We start from the raw sequence: 13,313 nt of genomic DNA, 5'->3' as shown, positions 1-13,313 counted from the left end.
TTTCGGCAGATCAGAGAAAATGGAAGCATATAACAATATTCCATCACTTAAACTCTGATTATAAAAACTTGAAAATTACAGGTCCAGCTCAAAAGATTTATTCGTAAAATTTTATATTAACTTGCAGTAATTGCACATGGAAGAGACCGGACGATGTTAGCGAATTGTGCCAGCCAAAAAAAGACGAATACTTTAAAATTTTCGAGTATTTCCGCTAAAAAAAACTTTTCAATTGGACATGAACTTAACCAAAACATGAGTAGGAAGAAATACGACAGTTGGCTTAATAAATAACAGGAAACGATTCAGTGAGAGCGAATGCAGTACAACAAAATATTCGCACGCATGCTCCGGCGAAAATACAGTCTGAGCACGAGTAACTCCGGAAAAAAGTTGAAACTTCAGCTGTGTGCCGTAAGTAGGTATAAAAGCTTCTCTGTGACCCATTTACACGCAGATCTTCGTCTCAACGCACAAATGGAGGTTGGTAACGACAAACGTTTCAAGTTCATTACGCTGAGGCTATGCAGTGACGGAACAATCATTGTGAAATGCAGTGACAGTTACCAAAATATATATATATATATATAGCATTTCCGTTGCCCAATTGTCAATAAGCCCATTGACAATTTTTAGTTTCCATTCATTCTATGTGGTTAAAAATATTGCCACATAAAGATTATTTTTTTCGTCAGCGTGCATTAAACAGGCAACATACTACCAGTTTAAGAGGTATTAACGGTATTACCTTCACTACTGATCCGTGAAAAGAAATGATTGACGCTTTAATCGGCTCTTTAATGAACAAAAGCCACGATAAAAGCACTTGAAAATGTTTTCCCTTGTAATCTTATCAACTATTGTAAACAACTCTCAGTGCTTCGCCGATTTCGAACCAATGTTTTGCATAAATTATAAACCTAGCATTCCTAGTTAAATATTCATACATACATTTAATTTCAAGCCTGAACAATGCATAAAAATAAAAACTTTAAAGAATATCATAATAATTGGATGATTTTATACGTACTCCTTTCAGAAGTACGAAATCAAGATCATTAATCATCTTTTTAATTTTTAATTGTAAAATTACGGCGTTTGTGTTACGGCTAAGCATGCATGGCTCAGAAGGCAGTAAAAACTGTTGAAATAAATTTTCATTGATGTGATACTGTGGAGGATAGACGGTTCGTTATCATTGTAACATAACAAAGCCGCATTATTAATTCCTGACTTTGATCGCATTATTTTTCCTGGCCGCATTGTTAATTTTTTTGACCGCATTATTAATTCCTCTCTTAATTCGATGAAGATAAGGAAAAATCATTATCTTCATCGCAAAAGGAAAAATCGCGAGTGATGCTAAGTAAAAATAATATACTGTAAATATTCCATTTGATATTCAATGTTTACACATTGGTATGAAATAATTCCAAATTGTTTTGGAATCTTGATTATAAATAATAATAATTTCTGTTGATGTCTCGCAGAGCCGGCGTGTGACGATCCGAGCAGTGTTGACGTGGGCGCTGGTGGCCGGTGCAGCGGCGAGCGTCTGGCGAGAAGACGACGTCGGCACGGCGAGGCAGACCGGAGTCGGTCCTTCAGGCACTGAACCTGCCTCACAGTCACCATGGTGTGAGTCTAATATTGGTATTAATATTTATAAAAGTTGTTTATTTATGTTGTTAAGTTTTTTATGTTGTTATTAAAAGTTGTTAATTTATGGGTGTGTGTTTGTGGTGGTGCGGTGGCACTGGGAAAGAGAGGAAGAGAACAAGAGTTGGCACATAGTGGCCAAAAAAAATGAAGCAGAAATGAAAAAAATGCGTGTTGTTACGTATATTCGTTAGGCAAAAGATTTGAATACACGATTTTTCGTTCCATTTTCTTTATAAAATCTGTTTCTGTAAACAAAACAATATACAAAGGTAAAAAATGGTTACGTAAAATTAGTATTGCACATAAGGTATGACCAGGAAGTAAAATAATTTATTTCGAACATGGAACGCGATAAAAGTTGTGATACAAGTCGTGTTGCGATATTACCGGGGCTAGAAATTTGACTTTGGGGAACCCCAGATATTCTAAATCGTTCGTACCCTATAATCCACACAACGCAATGCGGTGATCTATGCGACGGAACTGAATTTCCATAAACACGAAGATCATCCATCCCATGATGTGGTCAGGGTGAGCACCTTAATTATTTAAGCCAATTGAAACGTGTGCTAACGCAACTTAAATGAATTATTTGGATTAGAGAATGGCTGTTTTATGCACAATTCATGATAATCCTTACACAGATATTCAGCATCGCTCAATAACACAGTTCAAACATTTTACAAACATACCTTCAAACTCATAGACTCCTAGATGTTAGTATCACTGGATATATATCTTCGGCCAAACTGATAGTTAAATCAAACCCCGAAGTACTACCAATGCATGACTTGGAGCTAAAATAATTGTGATATCATCTAGTTGAGAAATTTAAGTTCATTAGATACATGTGAGAAATATTATGTTTATTGAAGAGAACTGCAAATTTGATCACATATGACAGTGAGAAGGTGTATCAGTAGCTTGTATATTGATCATGACGGTGAAATAAAGAGTAACTATAACATGCATTATGCCTGTGACAATGACTCTAAGATTATTTATAACTTCATCTTGCAAGTAACAATGAACAAAAGAATGTGTATAGCATGCATCTCTCTCCATGCAAATTAAAAATTAGACCGACAATACATTTTCGTAAGGCTTCTAAGCCAGCCGGCTGGATGAAAAAAAATACACCGTTGCTTTGCCGTCTCCAGGCTTGGGGGCATGACTGGAACAGACTCAGGCATACCGAGCTGCCTGCACTCAATACAAAGAATTTCACTCATTACACAAGAATATTTAGGCGAAATTCCTCATGAATGCGAAACGTGAAACGGACATTATACTTCCGTAGCTCATTTATAGCAAATTTGTTCTATTTATATTTATCAACAAGTTATCTATAAATGGCTTTAATACATTAGTTTAAAGAAAAAAATTAATTTCTCGCTAGGAATGTTTTCTCACCAGTTGCTTGTTCTGAATGAATTAGTAAACTCCTCGAACTGTCGGTGATTTCGATTGCAGTCGTGAGAGTAGCGCAATACTTTTCGTTTGGGTACTTTACGAATAAATTCTTTCATAAATTTTTCAGGTAGTCTGATATTAACTGAATAATAAAATTATCTGGACAATACACGAATTCCATTATTTCCGCGAATGTTCATTTACCAATACTTTATGGTATTTTTGTTACCTGAATACGATGTACAGTCGAGTAAGTGCACGATCAATGTAAATTACTTCCTTGAAAAGGAAATAAATATTCGACGATCCAGATGGTAATGTAATTGAATTGAACAGAGATAAAGGCGAGATAATTTCATACTCTGAATAAAAAACATATGATATTTCATTTATCGAGCATCTGAGTTTAACAAGCTTTTTATTATTTTAAAGCTAATATTTGATCTCTTCTTTCCTTGCAGAGAGATTTAGTATAAGATTGGAATTAGTCCTTCATTTAATGAAATGAAGGATTATTAGACATTTATAAGAAACTATTGACAGTAACAATAATTCATAATTTCACATTTTTATTGCCTAAATTTAAGTGCCGGTAGCTTGTCTAATCCCTCAGCACCTTTAAAAAAATATATCCGAGTTAGCAACTGGTCTTATTGCGTCCTCAATATGCGAACCCGTAAGTAGCACACGTTTGTCATATAAACATCTTTTTTATGAGCGTTAATCCCACCTTTCTACCGAAGTTATAGAATGGCCGCATTTTCTTGCATTATTGAAATTAAGTGAATGGGAAAAACTTTCTCTCAGTTAACGGGAATAAATAAGCGAATAAGTGATTTAAGGGCAATAAACAACATGTAAATTTATTGATTGAAACACGATTGTCATTGCGCTGTAGGCATTGCGAGAAATTGTTATGTAATTTGACACATCTTTCGTTATTTTTCAAATAAATCTCCAATTTCAATTTGCGGTGTCTAACGTTAAATTAGAGGATTTAGGAATGTCTATTCGCAGGATAGATAATGATTAATTAATCATCTCTATAGTATATTTGAAAAATTTCCATGTTATTATATGCACTACGTTATGAGTACAAAGCTATTTTATGTGCTGAAATTGCTTATACTGCATTTCTAACTTCTTTTCTCGGAGAAACTAGACTATTTTCCAATGTTTTTTGATGTTCATCTTAAGAAATAAATTCAAATAACTTTTTTACAAAGTAACCACGATTCATTGGATAGTCTTCACTCATCAAACTTCATCGGATGCATTTATATTTTGTACTAGAGTTGGACGTCAATTCAAATTATTAATGCTTTAAGTGGTGGCCTAGCCTTGAATGTTGCATGGGTTCATATGACATAGTTTTACATTGATGTAGCGACATTTCTTAATAGAATTTCACTTGAAGTCGGATACTTTAATGAGCTCAATATAGTCGACCAATCTTCCCGTATTATTAAAATTCTCGGTCGCGATTAAAGACCTCTAAATTCTTTGATTTGCAGTGCTATTGTAAGGGATCTCTCAGTATTCCATCCATGATTTTCACACTCAAGTGTCAAATTTGACGAGAAGGAAAGCTTAACTCCCGATCAGGCTTTAGAATTGCTGATTCATTTGGCACTTACTGCATTATTGTCTGAATCATGTATATATGGATGAGCGCGGCTTTCTAGTCACGATTCTTGCTAGATTTATGGAATTGGGCAAATTAATAATATTTTTAAATAACTTATCCGGATATTAACGAACTCATTCAACCTAAAATTTCTATCCCACGACATAGTTCTGTGCACTGTGAATTTGAAATGAGGGATATAATTTCTCAGCAGGATAAAAAGTCAAATCTGGTGATGATATTTTTTGTTTTCAATAAACAAATTATTTTTCAATAACTCGTTCATATATTTTATATACTTAGGCAATATTTTCAAATTTTGAATGTACAAAAATTCAAAAGTTTTATGACTGATGTACAACTTTCGTCCAGACGAACCAGCATCGAACGATAAGTTTAGAATCCTGTTTTCCAATTCTCGGCGACACTGGGCGGAATTTGGACAAAAACTTTAAGTTTTCCAGGGGAGAGTTTCTGTCTCAGTCGGTCATCCGGCTTTGCAACCAGCCAACTATGGTTTTTATTGTTTAGCGCTGGTCAAGTTTTTGCCACGGCATGACCTGAAAAAAAATGTTTCTGCCGTAGGAGTAGCAAAAGTTCCAACGGGCTCCAGTCGAAGGATTTATCCTGAGGTAACGAAGGTGTCCTACATACTAGGCAACAAATAGGTCACTTTACAGGTTACCAGTCCTCCGGCCTTTTGAATACCGGACCGAAGGAATAAACTTCCGCAGATATAGGTACTGGAAGTATGCAATATCGTATGAAACTGTGTAAGAACACTTGAATAATTAGAAGCACATTTGATAATAATTTAACTCTCTTTGTACAATTTTTAAACATTGATAATCATGGCTTCATTGTAGAGGATCTTCATCCCAACAGCAAAATTTGATGACACAGTCCCATGAAGTCATTTTTATTTCAAGCGGGCCATTAATTTATAATTAGAACTCATTTTTAAAGCTTTCAATTCGAAATAAACTCAACCCTAATCTGAGCTAAACAAATCAACAACACTGAATAATTTTCGTGTTCGATTCTTAAGAATTCGAGCCAGGTGTATGACATCATCAAAACATCATCAAATCAAACTCATTAAAAAATTCTGAATAATCTGAATTCTAGAGTAAAAACTCTGCCAATAAATATCTACTAGAAAGACTCTGGTCCTCATTAACGAGGCAATTTGGTCTAATTTCTCTGTTTTCTCCGGCAGCTCCCTACTACTGGTTCGGCGAGTCGAGCGTCAACGAAGCCATGTCAGGTGGGTGATAGAGAACAAAAAGTAGCTCTATAGAATATGTTCTTGCGCAGGTGCCCTGTCTGACGTTGGTAATTCCTACCCATTTTTAGCTTTAATAGTTGGTTATAACAACTTTATTAGTTAGTTATATGCAATTGGGTGAATGACAGTAGATTTATTGTTACTGAGTTGTAGATACAAACACCTGCATTTTTAGAAAAAAAATTTTCTAATAGCACATTTGCTAAGGAATTATTTTTCATCGTCATTTTAATTCGTCAAGTAAGAAGTAAATTAAGTTAAGTTTTTATTTAACGCTATTTTTGTTTCAGTATCGTTGCACAAATTTAAAGGCATACATGCTGAAATGTTGCATATAGTCATGTTTACTAATTATGAAGTGAGAACATCTGCTATATCGATGTTAGTGTGCCAGCAATTATCGGGCATGACATCTGTATCGCTCTTTAAGGCGACATCTTTTCAATAGCAACGTCCCGCTGACTTGAACTGTACGCGGCTGTGGTGGTAGCTCACCTACAGCAACAAGGCTTGAGATTTTTATCAAGATTTGCATGAATAAATATTAGAGCACTCATTGATCCCACGACTTATTCATTGAAAATTAAATTTATGGCTTTAATTGGGATTTTAGTTACTTCGTATAAACTTGGTTTAGTTTTAGCGACATGTCTTCAACAAATAATAGTATAATTAAAGATCTATAAATTCTTATATATTCCGTCTTGCCATCATTACAGTGTTTCCGTTTTAACTTTCGAACACTTTTATATTCAGTCGTATTTAGAGTTGTTATTTTAACTTCACTTTTCGGTCATGAATCACAACAAACGTTTCAATTATTTTATTTTTCGTCTTGTCTTCAGTCCTGTTCCCTGCGATTGGATCAGACCCCCTGGTATGCAAGACCTCCGAGGACGATATTTACAAGACCGGCTTGTGCATGCGGCTAGCTGACTGTCCTTACTACGGAGGCGAAGGATACGGCTCTTGCGGGGGCGGCCTCGGAACATGTTGTGTCTGTGAGTCATACGATCACATATGGCATTGAAAAAATAGGCCCATAGCCTGTTGCCGATTCTTGAACTTTTCATGTGACGTAAAAATTAAATTAGTTATATTTCACGGGATGATTCTGTGTTTCTAGAAGCATCCATCGATCATAGATGTTCCATATTCAAAATTAGTTTCGTAACTGGTTTATAGAAAAGGTAATATTTTAGATAAAATATTCCCATCGCATGCATATTAGGTACCGTGTAACATATCGATTTAACGATAATTAAATAGTTGTCAAACGCAAATAATAATCAAGTAACTAATAACTATTGACTAATTATTATAAAATTTTTCGTTACAAACTTACACTTATCAAATTTAACTGTTTTGTTGATGTTTGCAGTCAGTCAGAGCTGCACGGGCACCACAAACATGATGGTAAGCCACTTCGTGAGCAAAACCTTCACGACGACAAGTCCTGGTGTTGGTGAGTGCAAGCTAACGGTGAACCCTCGACATAACAACATCTGTCAGTACAGACTGGACTTCGACTCCTTCAACATCGCCCAACCAGACCCGTCCTCTGACTGTACCGAGGATTTCTTTGGCGTCACTGGAGGCTCGCATGCGCCTAAACTCTGCGGAGATTTGACTGGGCAGCACAGTGAGTATTGAAAAGCGACAAAAATTATCTAATTGTTGTTCAATTCGTAAAAATTAAGTTGGATATTTTTATAAGATTTGAATTATGTTGAAGGTTGTCGAACATGTGCAAAAAAAAATTCAGAAAAATTCACGAGGTAGCATAGCGAGAGCGGTACAGGCTAGTAATGTGTTCGTCGTGTGCAAATATGAACATTCTTCATCATTCATGAACATTCCAAGATGACGAAAGAAAATCTCGCAACCAGACCTGAGATAGGAATTAATTTATACAATTTGGATTATATTAGGATATTGATTTATTTAATTCTCATTTATTCAAGACAATAATGTGTTTCAGTTTACATTAATGCCGAGCCTGGCGGCGGTCCGATCATCTTAACGATGGATACGTCGAAGACTCTGGACATGAAGAGAGACTGGAACATCAAAGTGACTCAGATTGATTGCAATTCCCCGTACCGAGGTAAATAATTCACAACATTAAATACTCCGTAATTTACTATGTAGAAATAAAACTTCTGACGATCGAAGGCTGTAATCTTACTTCCACGATGAGCTAAGAACGAATGTAATTTAGTTGGCTCTAAACTATAAACCTACCAGTATGTACCTGTTTAGTTTAGTACCGTAATAGTTGTACTGTATATGTACAAGTTCCCATATTATCAGATTAAATTTTTATATAAAGTGTTGCTCGCACCGTTCATACTATTTTACAGTTATCCATATCTATGATTTAAATTAACGTATGATCTTATGTATATTCCAACTCAACAGCTCCTGCAGGCTGCTTGCAGTTCTTCAATGAGACCTCAGGCATGGTAAAGAGTATGAACTTCAAAGGAATCGATCCTCCTGATGATGAAGGTAAGTTTGAAAAAAAATGTCTCGAGTAAACATTGACTAACATTTCAGCTGAACGTTTTCCTTAATTTTTGCGGGATAAGTGCAAGCATAATAAAAATTAAAATCATTCTTAACTGTAAATTATTCCCAAAAAATTTAACCTAGTTTTTATATTGATCAGTCTTTTTTCAATTTGAACTGATAGAATTTATATAAGTTAATATTGTTGTGTTATTAGCATACATTGTAAATTTCCAACTACAGATCGAAATTGGTTATGGAACGAATGCCACAAATTACAAGTATTCGCGCCATCAACATTGTTTTAACTGGATATTGTGCGTTACATTTTTTCTTGGTTTAAAAATGAATTTAATTTGTCATTTACATATCAACACATAGCTAAACATGTTTTTGACATTTCATCTTCGTTTAGTAAAGAGAGCATCTGACATAACCAACTTTTTTTTCTTTACTATTTGTCAATAATTACAAAAAATTAACATACAAACAACCTAAATTTGACTTATTTTAAGGTCAATGCTCGTGATTTTGAATTATTTGGGTAACCATGCCAAGAAGTATTGTACTTCATAACTTAGTAATTTTTCTACTAGAGTACAACTGGTGCACACATTACAAATATTATAGTTTGGCTTCATAACAATACATACAAATTCATGAGTCGACACTCATTCATACGATTTCAATTCATAATTTTAAATTTTGTTAAGAATAATGAAAACATTATTACAAAAATTAAACATATTTAGTACAATTGTTGCTATTTATAACAGCCACCAATAAAGTTTTACGTATATTTAAGTTTTTAGAATCCAGAGAACAACTTAACTCCCAATGAACAAGTGTAATATCAGGACTTCTTCTGTGACATTGCTTTTAAACACAAAAAAAACATCTATTTATTTAACAGACTGTACAAATAACATGAAGACTTGGCAGTCACGGTTTCATGGTTGCACTGTTCGCAGGTCCATCGTACTGGAGCAGAACATCCACAACTCGCCGAACTTCTCAACCTCTAAGACCAGGTTCAACCAAAAACGATATAAAGACTAGTCAGCACGAATCTTCTTCAAACGTTCTACTCAGTAGGGAGGAATTCATAGAACTGAAAAACAAACACATTTTAGAACTATCAGAACAAGAGAACGATGAATCAGTGTCAAACAATAAAGTCCGTACTCAGCGATCAAGGAGAACGTATGAACAAGGTGCGGTATTCTTGATACTAACCACACAAAAATTGCTTTACTAACAGCAAATCTTACCTGGAACCACACACGCCCGATAAGTTCAAACAATAAATTTCCTGCAAAACAACTCACTCGTTAAACATAACATGTTTCCTCTCAATTGCATGATGTTAAATTTAAGCCGTTCTGCATTAGGAGCACTGCATGTTCAATCTAAAGGTTTATTTGGTCTCTTCACAATTTCTAAGTCATATGCAACGAGCATTGTACATACAAAAATTACTTGATGCAAATTAACACTCGACTAAAATTGTAAGGATGATCTTTAGCTACTGCTGCAAATACATAAGCTTCAATATTTTCTGGGCTGCACTGGAAAATAGACGTGGTTCGTGAGATGGATGTTAATAACCGACAGATTAGAGTTTTTTTTAGTTACACCACAACGATGGAAGTTCTCCCGAGGACAACAAAAGCGAAAAAATTTCAAGTTGAAGCAATTTGAGTTACGTTTTCACAGGGATTTTCAAGCTCCTGGTTTCCCATATAACATAATCCATAATTTTGCAACACTTTCAATTCATACGAACAAAACCACTAAACACAGAAGTTTCAAAAACAGGGTTTTCATAATGATATTTATGTTTTTTAATCCATATTGTTTCGAGCTATTCTGTTTTAAAATGACAAACCGCCCATTGCAAAAAATTTTTTAATGCAGGTTTCATTGAAGACCAGAGAGTATTTCTTATTGACAATTTTCTTATTGTTTTTCTCTATTCGGCGAATTAGGCTCTTGATAGGAAGTGAAAATCCAAATATCAGGTTTACAAGGGACATTTTATTATAATTTTACGACGTTTCGATTGCAACTTCATTCATTATCAAGTAGAGGAAGAGTTTCGCAACAACTGAATTTGAATTTTTGGAATGACATTAGCGAAACTCTTCCTTCACTTGATAATGAATGAAGTTGCATTCAAAACGTCGTAAAATTATAATAAAATGTCCCTTGGAAACCTGATATTTGGATTTTCACTTCCTATCAAGAGCCTAACTCGCCGAATAGAGAAAAACAATAAGAAAATTGTCAATTAGAAATACTTTCTGGTCTTCAATGAAACCTGCATTAAAGAACAGCTTCTGCCAAACTACACAAATGCAAAAAGTTTCTAGACAAATTTCTTTAAACTTTGAAAACATTAATTCTCATGAAAACATGAACGCTTTGGAAGCTGCATTTCCATGCTGACATATGCAATGATACTGATTAGGAATATATTATTTGAAATAAACCATAAAAAAACAAAACCTGCACCAATCAGGAAACAATTTACCGTCAACTTCTATAAATAAATAATTCTATCAGAATTAATCCGCTTGCAGATATGCGTCAAATCCAGAACCTCAACTACGGAGTCTGTATCAACGCAAAAGTTGGCTACTGCGACCTTACATGGACGCAGAGTAAAGCTCACGGCGCTTACTCCTTCACAATGAGTGGTGATGGATCAGTCCCGGCCTCAGAACTCAAGAGCGGTCAGTTTCGTTATTCGAAGCAGAAAAAATCATCATTATTAAGTAAAAATGGAACTATATAATATAAAGAACTCTTTGGCCTGGTAAAATTGCGTTTCAGGGTCACGTACAGAAAGTGAATAACAATTTGGACGAAACGATCCATTCATTTACCTGAGTGTCCCTCATAATAACTGAAGCGATATTTTTTTGTAAATATTTTTTTTTATTTAACGTAAAGTTTTTCAAAATGCGACATGAATTACAGAATAGTATTCATATTGTGCTGCGATACTTTCTTTTGATAGAAAATTTATACCCTTGTGATCTACCCTGGTTGATTTAATTACAATTTTGTGCAATTTTATAACAATCGATGTTCTATTTAACTCTTGTTTCCTGCTGTACCAGAATTTGGAGTAGAGAATTGCGTGACGGATTACGTGAGCATCAACGGAGGCGTCTTTGTTGACGAGGCGAGCGACGCGCCCATCCACGCAGTCCGCTACTGCGGCACAAAATTCCCGGAAGTCAAAAGTAGGGACTAATTTTTAATCACGTAACTTCGATGTATGATAATGATATTTAATGATTGCGAGACAGAAATTTGCGATTGTAATTTTTTTTTCGAGGTGAATAATAGTTAGAATTTGTAATGTCGTTGAAGTTATCAAACGAATAATTTTTCGGCGAAAAAAAATTCTGATATTTTTTGCTTGTTATCTGCGATTCTATTTTTTTCGAGATAAGTTAGAGTCGTTGAAGTTATCAAACGAATAACTTTCCGGTGAAAAAAATTCTGATATTTTTTGCTNTTATTAGTTTTTGTATTTAATTTGATACCATCTAAACAACAATGTTTCGCCTGGGCAGCCAAAGCGCAGCCGTACGTGCTCCACGTCACGACGGACGTCGACGAAGGAAATGACCGGAGAAACCTCGGATTTGCCATCAATTTCCGCCAGAACTTATGTTAATTTAAGTCAAAGCAGATGTAAATTATTGATAATTTCTAGTGAAATTTAACAAGCAACTGATTAAACATTTTAGCTTTAGTAGCAACCAGTTCACATTTAGGCCACTTTTCGAATCAATGTTTATATATATTCGATCTGTTATTTCTGAATTTATCAAAAAATCATAATAAAAACAAGAAAAAAATACTCTCCAGAAGAAAAAGAGATCGTCAGGTAAATGCAATGTCCATAGTATCATGTATTTATTCTAACTAATGAACAAAGCTAGGCACAGTAAATTAATTCCAGCTAAATGTAAGAATTTCTTTGCATTAATCATGTTCTGATAAAAAATTTCTCATAAGTAACATAATGGGAAAAATTAGATTGAATTGCGAAGCTTACATAAAATGGACAGTTAATAAACTCTACATGATATATATAAAAAGCTCCAACATTGCATATGTATTTTAAATCATGTTTGCGAACGCTCAAGCCTGCGAGAGTTTAACTCTTGAGAATAGCATTAACACATTTAAATGGGGCATGAATCTCTTCACTTTATTCACTTCAGTAACTTTACAATTCCCATACTTTGATTGTGTGGCTGTCGTAAAACATTTGTACCTCTGCATTGCCTGCTGTTCGTTCTTATTTATATAAATACATTATGTAAAAACCTTATCATGTTTATTACCCTTGTATTAACTAGTGAACAAATGTTGTAAAAAATATTGCACATACACATGCATCTCTCGATGGTAAAACAAGGTTAGACTGATAGAAATTATTTAAATTTATAATTTTCAAGAAAAAACTAAATAATTATTTGATTTTAGAGCTAAAGTCTTTTAAAATCGTAGTTATTTATGAAAATACATGCTCTTCTTGATTGTTGATTAGATATTTCTTGTTTCGTTCAATCGCCGCACTCTTTCCAGGAGACTTGCACGAAAGAAATAAACGGCCGAGTGGTCGAGTGTGGCAGTAGTTCTGTAGGGAGTGTGAAAAAAGTCTTGTTAGAATCTGTAAAAAAGGTCTCTGCTAGAATCTGAAAATACTTGACTTTTAATAATTAAATTCATTGTACTGGCAACGTGCAGATTTATGACGTTCATGATAAGTTTTCTATTGTCTAATTT

The 13,313-nt window shown here is 34.5% G+C and overlaps 1 protein-coding gene across 3 annotated transcripts; it reads left to right on the top strand.

Moving 5' to 3' along the window:
* Window positions 1-467: 467 nt before the first annotated feature.
* LOC108672786 lies at window positions 468-12,851 on the top strand. 3 transcript variants are annotated; one of them, XM_018160519.2, is made up of 11 exons: window positions 468-483; window positions 1,491-1,638; window positions 5,922-5,969; window positions 6,836-6,991; window positions 7,372-7,632; window positions 7,972-8,097; window positions 8,412-8,501; window positions 9,473-9,532; window positions 11,084-11,236; window positions 11,627-11,752; window positions 12,089-12,851. In XM_018160519.2, exons 1-11 carry the CDS (start codon window positions 478-480, stop codon window positions 12,190-12,192), a joined length of 1,278 nt encoding a protein of 425 aa, XP_018016008.1. In that variant the 5' UTR covers window positions 468-477; the 3' UTR covers window positions 12,193-12,851. The 3 variants fall into 3 exon arrangements, with proteins under 3 accessions (XP_018016008.1, XP_018016007.1, XP_018016009.1); XM_018160518.2 differs by having other exon boundaries at window positions 9,473-9,715; XM_018160520.2 differs by lacking the exon at window positions 9,473-9,532.
* Window positions 12,852-13,313: the final 462 nt, after the last annotated feature.

Source organism: Hyalella azteca, unplaced genomic scaffold (assembly GCF_000764305.2).
Source record: "Hyalella azteca isolate HAZT.00-mixed unplaced genomic scaffold, Hazt_2.0.2 contig3116, whole genome shotgun sequence".
In the NCBI taxonomy this organism is placed as follows: Eukaryota; Metazoa; Arthropoda; class Malacostraca; order Amphipoda; family Hyalellidae; genus Hyalella; species Hyalella azteca.
Note: the sequence above shows the minus strand (reverse complement) of the source record. Positions and strands in the feature narration are given on the sequence as shown.